The 14,185-nt window shown below is 38.5% G+C and overlaps 2 protein-coding genes across 3 annotated transcripts; both read left to right on the top strand.

Annotated features, from left to right (window-relative positions):
• Nucleotides 1-1,379: 1,379 nt before the first annotated feature.
• On the top strand, nucleotides 1,380-8,967 carry LOC131725098 (uncharacterized). The gene is made up of 4 exons (XM_059018627.1): nucleotides 1,380-1,506; nucleotides 2,859-2,906; nucleotides 6,853-7,353; nucleotides 7,894-8,967. Exons 3-4 carry the CDS (start codon nucleotides 6,874-6,876, stop codon nucleotides 8,155-8,157), a joined length of 744 nt encoding a protein of 247 aa, XP_058874610.1. The 5' UTR covers nucleotides 1,380-1,506; nucleotides 2,859-2,906; nucleotides 6,853-6,873; the 3' UTR covers nucleotides 8,158-8,967.
• Nucleotides 8,968-10,656: 1,689 nt separating this feature from the next.
• LOC117963623 (uncharacterized) lies at nucleotides 10,657-13,715 on the top strand. Of its 2 annotated transcripts, XM_059018629.1 has the most exons (3): nucleotides 10,657-11,256; nucleotides 11,601-12,101; nucleotides 12,642-13,715. In XM_059018629.1, the coding sequence occupies exons 2-3, from the start codon at nucleotides 11,622-11,624 to the stop codon at nucleotides 12,903-12,905; spliced, it is 744 nt and encodes a 247-aa protein (XP_058874612.1). In that variant the 5' UTR covers nucleotides 10,657-11,256; nucleotides 11,601-11,621; the 3' UTR covers nucleotides 12,906-13,715. The 2 variants fall into 2 exon arrangements, with proteins under 2 accessions (XP_058874612.1, XP_058874611.1); XM_059018628.1 differs by having other exon boundaries at nucleotides 10,657-12,101.
• The last annotated feature ends 470 nt before the right edge of the window (nucleotides 13,716-14,185 follow it).

The raw sequence follows: 14,185 nt of genomic DNA, 5'->3' as shown, positions 1-14,185 counted from the left end.
GAAACCTGTAAACAATTTTTTTTTTTTAATATAGGCTACTATTCAGTGGTGTGTGATGACATATTTAGCAAGGCATTCAACATTTTTTAAAATTACCTTTTTTTAATAGTCCAATATCATTTAGATAGCAATGAAACCTATATTTGACAATGGCATTAAATGTGACTTCACTCACTGATTTGGTAATTCTGAGTCCTTTTGATGTCCAGGATAAAAATAAAAATATCAGAGCTTTACAATGTGTAATACTTGTTGATTCGTTTATCTGAAGATTAATGCAAGCTTGTTATAATGTGCGTCACTGCAGGCTAACTGCTTCAAACTTTTCTTCAGCTTTTTTTCCTGGGCTATCATGTCTGAACTAGGTTATATGCACGCATATTATTCTGTTATATTTATTTATTGAGCATATTGAACAAAAACTCTTGTTCTAAACTAACTGATCGACCAAACCCTGTGCCAATACCAAATCAGGTGAGTATCTGGGCTTCCTTATAATAGGATAGATTGGGCTCCCATTAGCGCTATGCAGACTTAATGCACTTAGAACTGAGTGCTGTAGTACATTAGAATTGCAGTAGTGGGTTTAGCTGCATAGGATCAAACAAGAGAATAAAGACATAAAACAGTGACTGATCATCACTCCCTCAGAAGGTCAAAAACATTCGCCTATATATGTAGATAAATATATAGGACGACCATTGTAAAACATTAGCCTATATATGTAGATAAATATATAGGACGACCATTGTAAAACATTTACCTATATATGTAGATAAATATATAGGGCGACCATTGTAAAATATTTACCTATATATGTAGATAAATATATAGGACAGTCGACCGAACCCACATCAACAACTTTTCCCTCTCTTTCAGCCTGGCCTGCTTTCCGGTAGGACACACACTCTTAAGCTCCTGCAGTATGTTGTGAAATAAACTGCAAATCTTTTTCTTTTCAAACACTGAAGTGATTATTGGTTATTTGTGTGTGTTGGTAATAATATTGTTTAGGGGTTAACCCAGAGCATTTAATAGAAATTAAATGTTAGTTTGTGTCTGTTGTGCTCTGGCCCTTGAGGTCTGTGTATTTATCAGGTCTCTAAAAGCTGTTTTAACTGGTAATTAAGAAAGAAAAGGTAACAACGTCACCTGACACTTCTGACTAGCTTGCGACAGGTTTACGACTCTTAAAACAGGCGCAATATCTACCCCATTGTCTCTAGATCCGGTAAGTATTTTATTTTGAAATAAAAAATTAGCAAAACTTTACCATTGTTTTAACCCCAAAATAAACCATGAGCTTAATCTTTCTCAACTCGCTGTTTTCTGGTCCTATTCACCGTAAGGAATATGTGCTCCTATTCCGCACAATAGACACAAGCAGGCACCGCTTTCAAACTCAAAGAAAAGTTTCCAACCGTCTTTTTATTTTTCTTTCTTTTACAGGTTTGGTTGCAGCCAACATACCACCCCAGAACAAAGGATCCCCTCTCTCCCTCCCAGGTAAGTTATTTTACATGTCATCTTTTTATATGTATAGGATTCCCCTCCCGCAGCACCTTTCTTTATTTAATTCAACCCATTGTAAACACTGTTAATTTATCAATCAGTTATGGAATGTTCGTGAGTCTCGTTGTGCTTTGCTGTGGGGATTAACAGTGATGGAGTTCCTTTTGTTTTTCACTCTGTTGTAAGATACAATAGTTCCCAGGCATACAAAAGTTCCCAGGTCAACTTCTGGTTTTAGTTTTTGTAGTTATTTTCAAATAAAAGAATTCAACTGCATATTTGATTTGGCATTTTAAAATCATATATAACTAACCTACATCGTCACAGTCATGTAATGATGTCAAGCTGCAGTCTCAGGAAGAGACTCCCTACTTGGAGTGTTTCTTTTTAGCAGATTTGTGGCATCTTAAAGTGATAAAACGTCACCTGTATAAATAGGGGATTTGAAAGAAAAAAATGAAATCAATAACATTAATGTTTTCAACATAAACTACAATGATCAAATAAGAACCGTGAGTTTTTACAGCCATGACAATCATATCTGTCTCCTTCTAGTCTATATCACCTTTCGAATTGTAGATTGTGAGAAGTATACACCATCCTGACCACTTTTAAACTACAGTCCACTGTGCTCTTTCCAAGATGGCTTCACATGTCATTTTTAGAAGATGTTCAGAACTACATTTTTCATCATCTCCACCAATACATAAGTGTGCAGGAGGATGATGGGAAATGTAGTTCCTGTGTAACTGGCATACTCTCACGTTACACCCCAGCACAAAGCCAGTAACAAAACACACATAGAAAAGTAAATAAATGCAAAGACATGTTGTTATGCCCACGCTTTTTAAGTTCCCAGTGATAGTTAACCTGGCCCTTGGATCCCATCTAAATTAATTTAATGATAATAGCAACAAAATGAAGGATGTGCGTTGGTGCTCCATGCTACCATGCTTGGTGCCTCAGTGCCCTTGCATCAGCTCACTTCCTCTCAAAACTCAGTGCTGGAGCAACCCACCTAAGCCTTGGTGTGTACTTTACCTTGCGCTGCACATCCAGTGTTTGGTGACTGTGCTCTTGTGCGTTTGCTCCAGTGCATGCATGTTCCTACCTCAGTGTGCCTGTGCCTCGTCTCAGTGGTAGGGTGCCTGCGCACTCCATGCGAGGTATGGCCACATCATGGGCTCTCTTTAACTCACTCAGTGCCAGGCTCCTCCTTTAGTCATGCTTCGCAGCTCCTGGTGTCTGGTACCCCTCCTTTCCACGTCATTTTAAAATAGCTACCGTATTACACAGAAGTAGCACACGTCGTCAAACCTTTTTTTTTTTTTACTTTATCTTTATAGGCTGCAGTTTTTGTAAGGGAAAGCCAGTTCAACGAAGAAGACCTACAGGTGTTTTTTTTTATAACCATTAAATAAACAGATAGCTTTTATTGAGAATTCTTTGTGAAATGGATTTGATTTAAACAGTATTTAAACAGGAGCTGCTGTATTATTGGAAAGATACAGTAGAGAATGTTAACTAAATGAATCTGTTTGCCGGAAAGTCGGTCAGATTTTAGATTGTGCGAGTTTGCTCTGTTCTTATAATAAGTACCTTGTCACAATACCACATTAGCAATAACAATCAAAATGACCCACTGAAAATGAGGTAAATAGCCTAAAATGTTACGTCAAACATCAGCAGAATACAAACATCTCCCACAGATGTGATTTCTATCAATATAAAAGAACATTGTCATATATTTACCGTAATAGCAATAGCAGTATTATGCATGGACTGTTATTTACTTGAATTCATCATTTATTCATTTTAGTGGGGAATGATGATTCAACCAGTAACGGGAGGTTTGTTGAAGACAAAAAATATACCAAGAGCTCAGTTAGGAGTTCTTTGAGATTATTATTAAAGTCCTATTGATGATAATAATAATAATAATAATAATAATAATAATAATAATAATAATAATAATGATAATAATAATAATAATAATAATAATAATAATAATAATAACAACAAATAACCCAACTACATGTAGGTTCAGTTCTGTAGTTTCTCTCTCATGCAGCGAATCCCAAGCACTTCCACACACTCTGCCGCCTGGTCTCCCCTCACTCTCTCACTCCCCCAACCCAACTATTTACAAACCCCAACCCCAAGAGTAACACACCCTGGCCGTACAATACATGCAATGAAACTGAACAAGACAAACACACACAAAAGTCACTGAACAGCCTACAATAATAATGATAATTGCTGGGGTTGAACCTGGTATTTCACAAACTTCAACTTCAGCACCAATATCGCTGCACAAAAACACCCTGCAACTGTTTTGATAGCAGGGTATTGGAGGTAATCACGTCAGCTACAGCCCTGACCCCCACCCTGTGTACGTTATTATTATTTATTATTATTATTATTATTATTATTATTATTTATTTCTTAGCAGACGCCCTTATCCAGGGCGACTTACAATTGTTACAAGATATCACCATATTGCTTATGCCTCAAAAGTATAGAAAATGGCTATTATTCCCCACAAACTTTGCTTTTGTGACCAGGACAGTGATATTTTGAAATTTACCTATTACCAATGAGAAAACGGGCAAATTTGTGTCTTTTCGTTCACATAAAGTCAGAAAAAAACAACATATGAATCCAAATTAACATGTATTTATACTAAAGTAAACAAAAATGACTACAAAAGATTTAGAAGTGAGTAGTTTTTCGAGATTTACAATTATACTGTAAATCACGTTCACGAATCAGACCCCAAATGTAGTCTCCCATCATGTTCTCGTTATACTGTCTTTGGTAGTGGCTTTCAAAGTCCAATATATCCTGTTGGAAGTGTTCGCCTTGCTCCTCCGAGTACGCTCCCATGTTCTCCTTGAATTTATCAAGATGAGCATCAAGGATATGGACTTTGAGGGACATCCTACAGCCCATTGTGCCGTAGTTCTTCACCAGAGTCTCAACCAGCTCCACATAGTTTTCGGCCTTGTGATTGCCCAGGAAGCCCCGAACCACTGCGACAAAGCTGTTCCAAGCCGCTTTCTCCTTACTAGTGAGCTTCTTGGGGAATTCATTGCACTCCAGGATCTTCTTTATCTGTGGTCCGACGAAGACACCGGCTTTGACCTTTGCCTCAGACAGCTTAGGTATGAAGTCTTGAAGGTACTCGAAGGCTGCCGACTCCTTATCTAGAGCTCTGACAAATTGTTTCATAAGGCCCAATTTGATGTGCAGTGGTGGCATCAGCACCTTCCGGGGGTCCACCAGTGGCTCCCACTTGATGTTGTTCCTCCCCACAGAGAACTCGGTCCGCTGTGGCCAGTCCCGCCTGTGGTAGTGCGCCTTGGTGTCCCTGCTGTCCCAAAGACAAAGATAGCAGGGAAACGTGGTAAAACTGCCTTGGAGACTGTCACAAAGACGGCCAGAGTGGGTGGCGTCAGACCGGAAGCAGGAAGGAATTCAAACACAGACAGACGGTGCTGGTGATGAGCTGAGTGCAATGGCTGCACTCAGCGTTTATTAACAAATAAAAGGGTTGTCAACAGTACAAAAAACAGGACACGGCACTTGCGCCAAAATAAACAGACATACAAAACGGACTAACACTAAACAAACGGTGCACGGACAGACAAACAGACACGGTGAGAACAAACACTTATATTTACGATCGTATTTAACTCTACTTTTACTCCTCTCTCTCTCACCCGTTCTCCTCTTCCGAACACCCAAACACGAGTGACTAAAACGTGCATCTATATATACTGTTGTGCTGGGATTCAATTACTAATTAATTACTCACTTGAATCCCAGCACGTGAATTCATTACGTGCAACCCCGTGCCACACATTATACACATTTTATCTGCACGTGAAGTGATGTGCCATCCTCGTGCCTAAATATAATTATACACTTTAAATACACGTGAAACACAGACCCGTTTATATCCCGTGTACCAATCTATACACCAACATTAACATACGCACGCATACATACAAACACAGATCACACAAATGCACACAGGGGCGGGGCACTTTGCCACAAGACCCATCAGGAATGCCACCATTTTGAAGTCTCCTATGACCTTGATGCCATCTCAGAAAAATGCAGATATGTATCCACTTAGGCAGCTGGAACTAAACTGAACTGGTGGGCTTAAGGCCCCTGTATTTATACTACTATTTATGTTACTGGAAAGTTCTAGAAAGTTCTAGAAGTTACTCCAAGTTTACTCAGCACTGAATCTATCTGGAATGTTCTGGAAAATAGGTAAATTTCAAAATATCACTGTCCTGGTCACAAAAGCAAAGTTTGTGGGGAATAATAACCATGTTCTATACTTTTGAGGCATAAGCAATTCGGAAATAACACTTACTACCCAGGAACCAAAAAAAAAAAAAAAAATTGTTACACGGTGTTATTATTATTATTATTTGTTTATTTAGTAGATGCCTTTATCCAAGGCGACTTACAGCGACTAGGGTGTGTGAACTATGCATCAACTGCAGAGTCACTTACAATTACATCCCACCCGAAAGACGGAGCACAAGGAGGTTAAGTGACTTGCTCAGGGTCAAACAATGAGTCAGTGGCTCAGGTGGGATTTGAACTGGGGACCTCCTGGTTACAAGCCCTTTTCTTTAATCACTGGACCACACAGCCTCCCATAATAATAATGGCCAGCTGGTTTGGGTTTTCCCCAGACTTATTTATTCATTTTATTGTCATTGTTTGTTAGCCTACTATTAGTAGTTTAACTACTACTGCAGGCACCAACGTTAACAGCTTAAACTTAAACTTTACTGTAAAAAAAGAGGCACTATAGTTTGAAATGCCGGTACAGTGGGTGGAGTAATATGCATTTTCAGTGAGAGTTGACCCTGCCTTCAGAGGACGGAGATGAGGCAAAGAGAGGCTGCTGTGGATGTAAAGGGAGTTTCTTTGGAAGACTGCTCTTGGGCACCATCTAGCTCTGGCACTGGTAAATCCATCTCAGTTACATATGTGAGCAGGAGGATGATGGGAAATGTAGTTTCATGCGAGGTCCATGCGGGTACATGGGAACCATCAGTGCACCAACAAAAATATCCACTAATCAAAGCAAATCAAAGAGATAAACTAAACATGCAGTTAAATTAAATTCCAAAACACTTAACATTGTGTAAGAAAATGTAGGCCTAAGTACACCCTTGTTACACATAGGAATATCTTGAATTTCAACCAAAATATAAAAATGTACATTTCTGGTTTATAGATGGTTGGCTTTGTTCGTCCCTTGATTACACGTCTACAGTAAAGGATAATTGTTCTAACATTTATTTATAGATCAAGACATACCAGTCCAAAATGGCGGAGATAGAAGACATATTTGAGGGAGTTGAAGAAGCCATTGATGGAGCTGACGATGACATTGAAGACCTATCAGAAGAAGCACAAGAGGAAATAAAAGCAGAAGTAGCTGAAGCACGAGCAGAAGTTGCAGAGCTTTCCAAAGTTAGCGAGACCTTAAAAACCTTGCTTCAATACGTCACAACAAGTATACCAAAAATAGTAGGATTTGTTGTGAAAAATTTAGCTATCGGTGCTATCTTGTGGGGTGTAAATGTTGTTCTTAACAAATTGCTTCCCGATAAACAACAATCCTTGGATGTACAGAGTAAGCGTGCTGTGATTAAGGCATTAACCGCAATCATTAAAAATGAAACAGGCCTCAGTGAAAAGCTCCTAAAGTGGATGACAGACCACAAAGATGATATGATTCAACTGGAAGGATTTGAAGTACCAATGGAATCAATTATTCAGAAATACATTGGACCAGTATCTGATGTACGTAATGTTTTGCTACTTTTTATTTATGTTCTATTAACAATATATACAGCAGTTATCGTCAAAAGTTTACATACATACAATGGAAATGAATAATTTCTAGGAGTTTCTCTAAAACCCCAAAATTGAGTTCCTGCCAGCAGAGAGAGAATTGAGGCATCCACTTCATTTATTATTAAATGTAGTAGTAACCTAGTATCAGTTGTAAGAATTCCGTTTGTGTAATATTTAATACCAATTCAGATTTTAGAACATACAGCAGCAACAGGGTAACACTGTATTTTAAGCAGTTATTAGGGAGTTATTAACAATGTTTTTCAGGAACCAATCCTATCTAATACTATAGCTTTTCTCTTATTAGCAACCTCTGGATAATGGCAACTTTTTGATGGCTACCAAGTGATTGTTAATAAGCAGCATTTACCATGTGTATATACTTTCGTGGCCTGCCTACTACATCATTAGAAACTGAAAGGTAGGGTATTAAATACCTCTTCTGTGCTGATTTGATGTTTGATATTTCACAATTTGATGTTTTAGGCCGTTGAGCAAGCCTTCAAAGTTGCAACCTCGCTCACGAAAAAGATTGACGGGAAAACCCAGATCAACATCCCAACAGCAGAAGACATCCAGCAGTTCCTTGCAGCTGCCGATGCATTTCTCCAAGCCTTCAGTAATTTGATTCAGTTTGTCTCCACACATGTTCAACAGATTAAAGAGCTTAAAACCTTTCCATTGACACAGGCAGACATTGACTCTCTTAAAACTCAGCTGGATGATGCTAAGGCCTTACCTTTGTGGTAAACAAAAAATATGTCTTGACTTTTGATAATGTATAGGATCAAAAGAGACAGGCACACACTGCTCCAAAAGCTTGCATTTTTCTCATATTCACGATTAAAACAGCTAATAATAAACTCTGGAAAGTTAAAATATTCAAAACGCAGTTTTTGTTTTCTGGTATAACTGCTTATTAACATAGACGTGAATGATTAAAACACAATTGTTAATAGAAATACAATGCTTGAGCTTCAACTAAACACGACAAGATTAAAAAAGCAATATAATTGTGTGTATTTTTCATTTTACCATTTTTATTCTTCACAAGTATAAATGTTGTTGTGATATATGTGACTCATATTATTAAGTGGCTTCTCATTAAAAAAAGAACAAACATATGGTGTCAAGGCTATATATAAATAGCAACAATGTTGGTATGTCCATTTGCTTTTGCCCTTAAGGCCTAATTACAACATATACTAGAATGAAAATGTTTTAAGTTATAGCCTACTAATAGAGCATCACATTCATGTTTAGTTGCTATTTTTAATCTCAAATATATTAATTATTTTGACATATCTATCACTATCATGTGGCAGTCAGTCAAGGTCATTCTTAGGTGCAAAAAACATGGCCACAGAATGTACCAAGTGGGTATGGCCATGTAACTGAGAAAATAATGAGAAGAGTTGAATGTGTTGAAATGTGTTCACTCTAGAATATGTTGAAATTAGGCCTTTAAGGAGGCAAACAACATACATCAGAAGTGATTGGGTCTGATGAGCACGTACAAAATGCCAAAAAATAAAGATATAGTCATTGCTTTTACACTCACCTAGTTCCGAGGTGTTTTATTTTTTGTTCAGGAATCAGTCTTGTATTCTTCATTACCTGCAAGGATGAAAACCCACACACACACCCACATACACCACCCACCCACCCACACACACACACACACCAACACACACACCCACCCACCCACCCACCCACACACACACACCCACCCACACACACACACCCACCCACACAGACAGACACACAGGAGGATGCAACATTGACAATGGATAATTGCAAAGCATATGATATGGTTTATTTAGATTTCTAGAAAGCTTTTGATAAAGTCCCGCATAAAAGATTAATTCTCAAACTGAACGCAGTAGGGATTCAAGGAAATGCATGCACATGGATTAGGGAGTGATTAACATGTAGAAAACATTCATTGCACTCCAGGATCTTCTTTATCTGTGGTCCGACGAAGACACCGGCTTTGACCTTTGCCTCAGACAGCTTAGGTAAGAAGTCTTGAAGGTACTCGAAGGCTGCCGACTCCTTATCTAGAGATCTGAGAAATTGTTTCATAAGGCCCAATTTGATGTGCAGTGGTGGCATCAGCACCTTCCGGGGGTCCACCAGTGGCTCCCACTTGACGTTGTTCCTCCCCACAGAGAACTCGGTCCGCTGTGGCCAGTCCCGCCTGTGGTAGTGCGCCTTGGTGTCCCTGCTGTCCCAAAGACAAAGATAGCAGGGAAACGTGGTAAAACTGCCTTGGAGACTGTCACAAAGACGGCCAGAGTGGGTGGCGTCAGACCGGAAGCAGGAAGGAATTCAAACACAGACAGACGGTGCTGGTGATGAGCTGAGTGCAATGGCTGCACTCAGCGTTTATTAACAAATAAAAGGGTTGTCAACAGTACAAAAAACAGGACACGGCACTTGCGCCAAAATAAACAGACATACAAAACGGACTAACACTAAACAAACGGTGCACGGACAGACAAACAGACACGGTGAGAACAAACACTTATATTTACGATCGTATTTAACTCTACTTTTACTCCTCTCTCTCTCACCCGTTCTCCTCTTCCGAACACCCAAACACGAGTGACTAAAACGTGCATCTATATATACTGTTGTGCTGGGATTCAATTACTAATTAATTACTCACTTGAATCCCAGCACGTGAATTCATTACGTGCAACCCCGTGCCACACATTATACACATTTTATCTGCACGTGAAGTGATGTGCCATCCTCGTGCCTAAATATAATTATACACTTTAAATACACGTGAAACACAGACCCGTTTATATCCCGTGTACCAATCTATACACCAACATTAACATACGCACGCATACATACAAACACAGATCACACAAATGCACACAGGGGCGGGGCACTTTGCCACAAGACCCATCAGGAATGCCACCATTTTGAAGTCTCCTATGACCTTGATGCCATCTCAGAAAAATGCAGATATGTATCCACTTAGGCAGCTGGAACTAAACTGAACTGGTGGGCTTAAGGCCCCTGTATTTATACTACTATTTATGTTACTGGAAAGTTCTAGAAAGTTCTAGAAGTTACTCCAAGTTTACTCAGCACTGAATCTATCTGGAATGTTCTGGAAAATAGGTAAATTTCAAAATATCACTGTCCTGGTCACAAAAGCAAAGTTTGTGGGGAATAATAACCATGTTCTATACTTTTGAGGCATAAGCAATTCGGAAATAACACTTACTACCCAGGAACCAAAAAAAAAAAAAAAATTGTTACACGGTGTTATTATTATTATTATTTGTTTATTTAGTAGATGCCTTTATCCAAGGCGACTTACAGCGACTAGGGTGTGTGAACTATGCATCAACTGCAGAGTCACTTACAATTACATCCCACCCGAAAGACGGAGCACAAGGAGGTTAAGTGACTTGCTCAGGGTCAAACAATGAGTCAGTGGCTCAGGTGGGATTTGAACTGGGGACCTCCTGGTTACAAGCCCTTTTCTTTAATCACTGGACCACACAGCCTCCCATAATAATAATGGCCAGCTGGTTTGGGTTTTCCCCAGACTTATTTATTCATTTTATTGTCATTGTTTGTTAGCCTACTATTAGTAGTTTAACTACTACTGCAGGCACCAACGTTAACAGCTTAAACTTAAACTTTACTGTAAAAAAAGAGGCACTATAGTTTGAAATGCCGGTACAGTGGGTGGAGTAATATGCATTTTCAGTGAGAGTTGACCCTGCCTTCAGAGGACGGAGATGAGGCAAAGAGAGGCTGCTGTGGATGTAAAGGGAGTTTCTTTGGAAGACTGCTCTTGGGCACCATCTAGCTCTGGCACTGGTAAATCCATCTCAGTTACATATGTGAGCAGGAGGATGATGGGAAATGTAGTTTCATGCGAGGTCCATGCGGGTACATGGGAACCATCAGTGCACCAACAAAAATATCCACTAATCAAAGCAAATCAAAGAGATAAACTAAACATGCAGTTAAATTAAATTCCAAAACACTTAACATTGTGTAAGAAAATGTAGGCCTAAGTACACCCTTGTTACACATAGGAATATCTTGAATTTCAACCAAAATATAAAAATGTACATTTCTGGTTTATAGATGGTTGGCTTTGTTCGTCCCTTGATTACACGTCTACAGTAAAGGATAATTGTTCTAACATTTATTTATAGATCAAGACATACCAGTCCAAAATGGCGGAGATAGAAGACATATTTGAGGGAGTTGAAGAAGCCATTGATGGAGCTGACGATGACATTGAAGACCTATCAGAAGAAGCACAAGAGGAAATAAAAGCAGAAGTAGCTGAAGCACGAGCAGAAGTTGCAGAGCTTTCCAAAGTTAGCGAGACCTTAAAAACCTTGCTTCAATACGTCACAACAAGTATACCAAAAATAGTAGGATTTGTTGTGAAAAATTTAGCTATCGGTGCTATCTTGTGGGGTGTAAATGTTGTTCTTAACAAATTGCTTCCCGATAAACAACAATCCTTGGATGTACAGAGTAAGCGTGCTGTGATTAAGGCATTAACCGCAATCATTAAAAATGAAACAGGCCTCAGTGAAAAGCTCCTAAAGTGGATGACAGACCACAAAGATGATATGATTCAACTGGAAGGATTTGAAGTACCAATGGAATCAATTATTCAGAAATACATTGGACCAGTATCTGATGTACGTAATGTTTTGCTACTTTTTATTTATGTTCTATTAACAATATATACAGCAGTTATCGTCAAAAGTTTACATACATACAATGGAAATGAATAATTTCTAGGAGTTTCTCTAAAACCCCAAAATTGAGTTCCTGCCAGCAGAGAGAGAATTGAGGCATCCACTTCATTTATTATTAAATGTAGTAGTAACCTAGTATCAGTTGTAAGAATTCCGTTTGTGTAATATTTAATACCAATTCAGATTTTAGAACATACAGCAGCAACAGGGTAACACTGTATTTTAAGCAGTTATTAGGGAGTTATTAACAATGTTTTTCAGGAACCAATCCTATCTAATACTATAGCTTTTCTCTTATTAGCAACCTCTGGATAATGGCAACTTTTTGATGGCTACCAAGTGATTGTTAATAAGCAGCATTTACCATGTGTATATACTTTCGTGGCCTGCCTACTACATCATTAGAAACTGAAAGGTAGGGTATTAAATACCTCTTCTGTGCTGATTTGATGTTTGATATTTCACAATTTGATGTTTTAGGCCGTTGAGCAAGCCTTCAAAGTTGCAAACTCACTCACGAAAAAGATTGACGGGAAAACCCAGATCAACATCCCAACAGCAGAAGACATCCAGCAGTTCCTTGCAGCTGCCGATGCATTTCTCCAAGCCTTCAGTAATTTGATTCAGTTTGTCTCCACACATGTTCAACAGATTAAAGAGCTTAAAACCTTTCCATTGACACAGGCAGACATTGACTCTCTTAAAACTCAGCTGGATGATGCTAAGGCCTTACCTTTGTGGTAAACAAAAAATATGTCTTGACTTTTGATAATGTATAGGATCAAAAGAGACAGGCACACACTGCTCCAAAAGCTTGCATTTTTCTCATATTCACGATTAAAACAGCTAATAATAAACTCTGGAAAGTTAAAATATTCAAAACGCAGTTTTTGTTTTCTGGTATAACTGTTTATTAACATAGACGTGAATGATTAAAACACAATTGTTAATAGAAATACAATGCTTGAGCTTCAACTAAACACGACAAGATTAAAAAAGCAATATAATTGTGTGTATTTTTCATTTTACCATTTTTATTCTTCACAAGTATAAATGTTGTTGTGATATATGTGACTCATATTATTAAGTGGCTTCTCATTAAAAAAAGAACAAACATATGGTGTCAAGGCTATATATAAATAGCAACAATGTTGGTATGTCCATTTGCTTTTGCCCTTAAGGCCTAATTACAACATATACTAGAATGAAAATGTTTTAAGTTATAGCCTACTAATAGAGCATCACATTCATGTTTAGTTGCTATTTTTAATCTCAAATATATTCATTATTTTGACATATCTATCACTATCATGTGGCAGTCAGTCAAGGTCATTCTTAGGTGCAAAAAACATGGCCACAGAATGTACCAAGTGGGTATGGCCATGTAACTGAGAAAATAATGAGAAGAGTTGAATGTGTTGAAATGTGTTCACTCTAGAATATGTTGAAATTAGGCCTTTAAGGAGGCAAACAACATACATCAGAAGTGATTGGGTCTGATGAGCACGTACAAAATGCCAAAAAATAAAGATATAGTCATTGCTTTTACACTCACCTAGTTCCGAGGTGTTTTATTTTTTGTTCAGGAATCAGTCTTGTATTCTTCATTACCTGCAAGGATGAAAACCCACACACACACCCACATACACCACCCACCCACCCACACACACACACACACCAACACACACACCCACCCACACACACACACCCACCCACACACACACACCCACCCACACAGACAGACACACAGGAGGATGCAACATTGACAATGGATAATTGCAAAGCATATGATATGGTTTATTTAGATTTCTAGAAAGCTTTTGATAAAGTCCCGCATAAAAGATTAATTCTCAAACTGAACGCAGTAGGGATTCAAGGAAATGCATGCACATGGATTAGGGAGTGATTAACATGTAGAAAACATTCATTGCACTCCAGGATCTTCTTTATCTGTGGTCCGACGAAGACACCGGCTTTGACCTTTGCCTCAGACAGCTTAGGTAAGAAGTCTTGAAGGTACTCGA

Source organism: Acipenser ruthenus, unplaced genomic scaffold (assembly GCF_902713425.1).
Source record: "Acipenser ruthenus unplaced genomic scaffold, fAciRut3.2 maternal haplotype, whole genome shotgun sequence".
NCBI lineage: Eukaryota > Metazoa > Chordata > Actinopteri > Acipenseriformes > Acipenseridae > Acipenser > Acipenser ruthenus.
The sequence above is the reverse complement of the archived record's forward strand: the minus strand, read 5'-3'. Positions and strand labels throughout refer to the sequence as shown.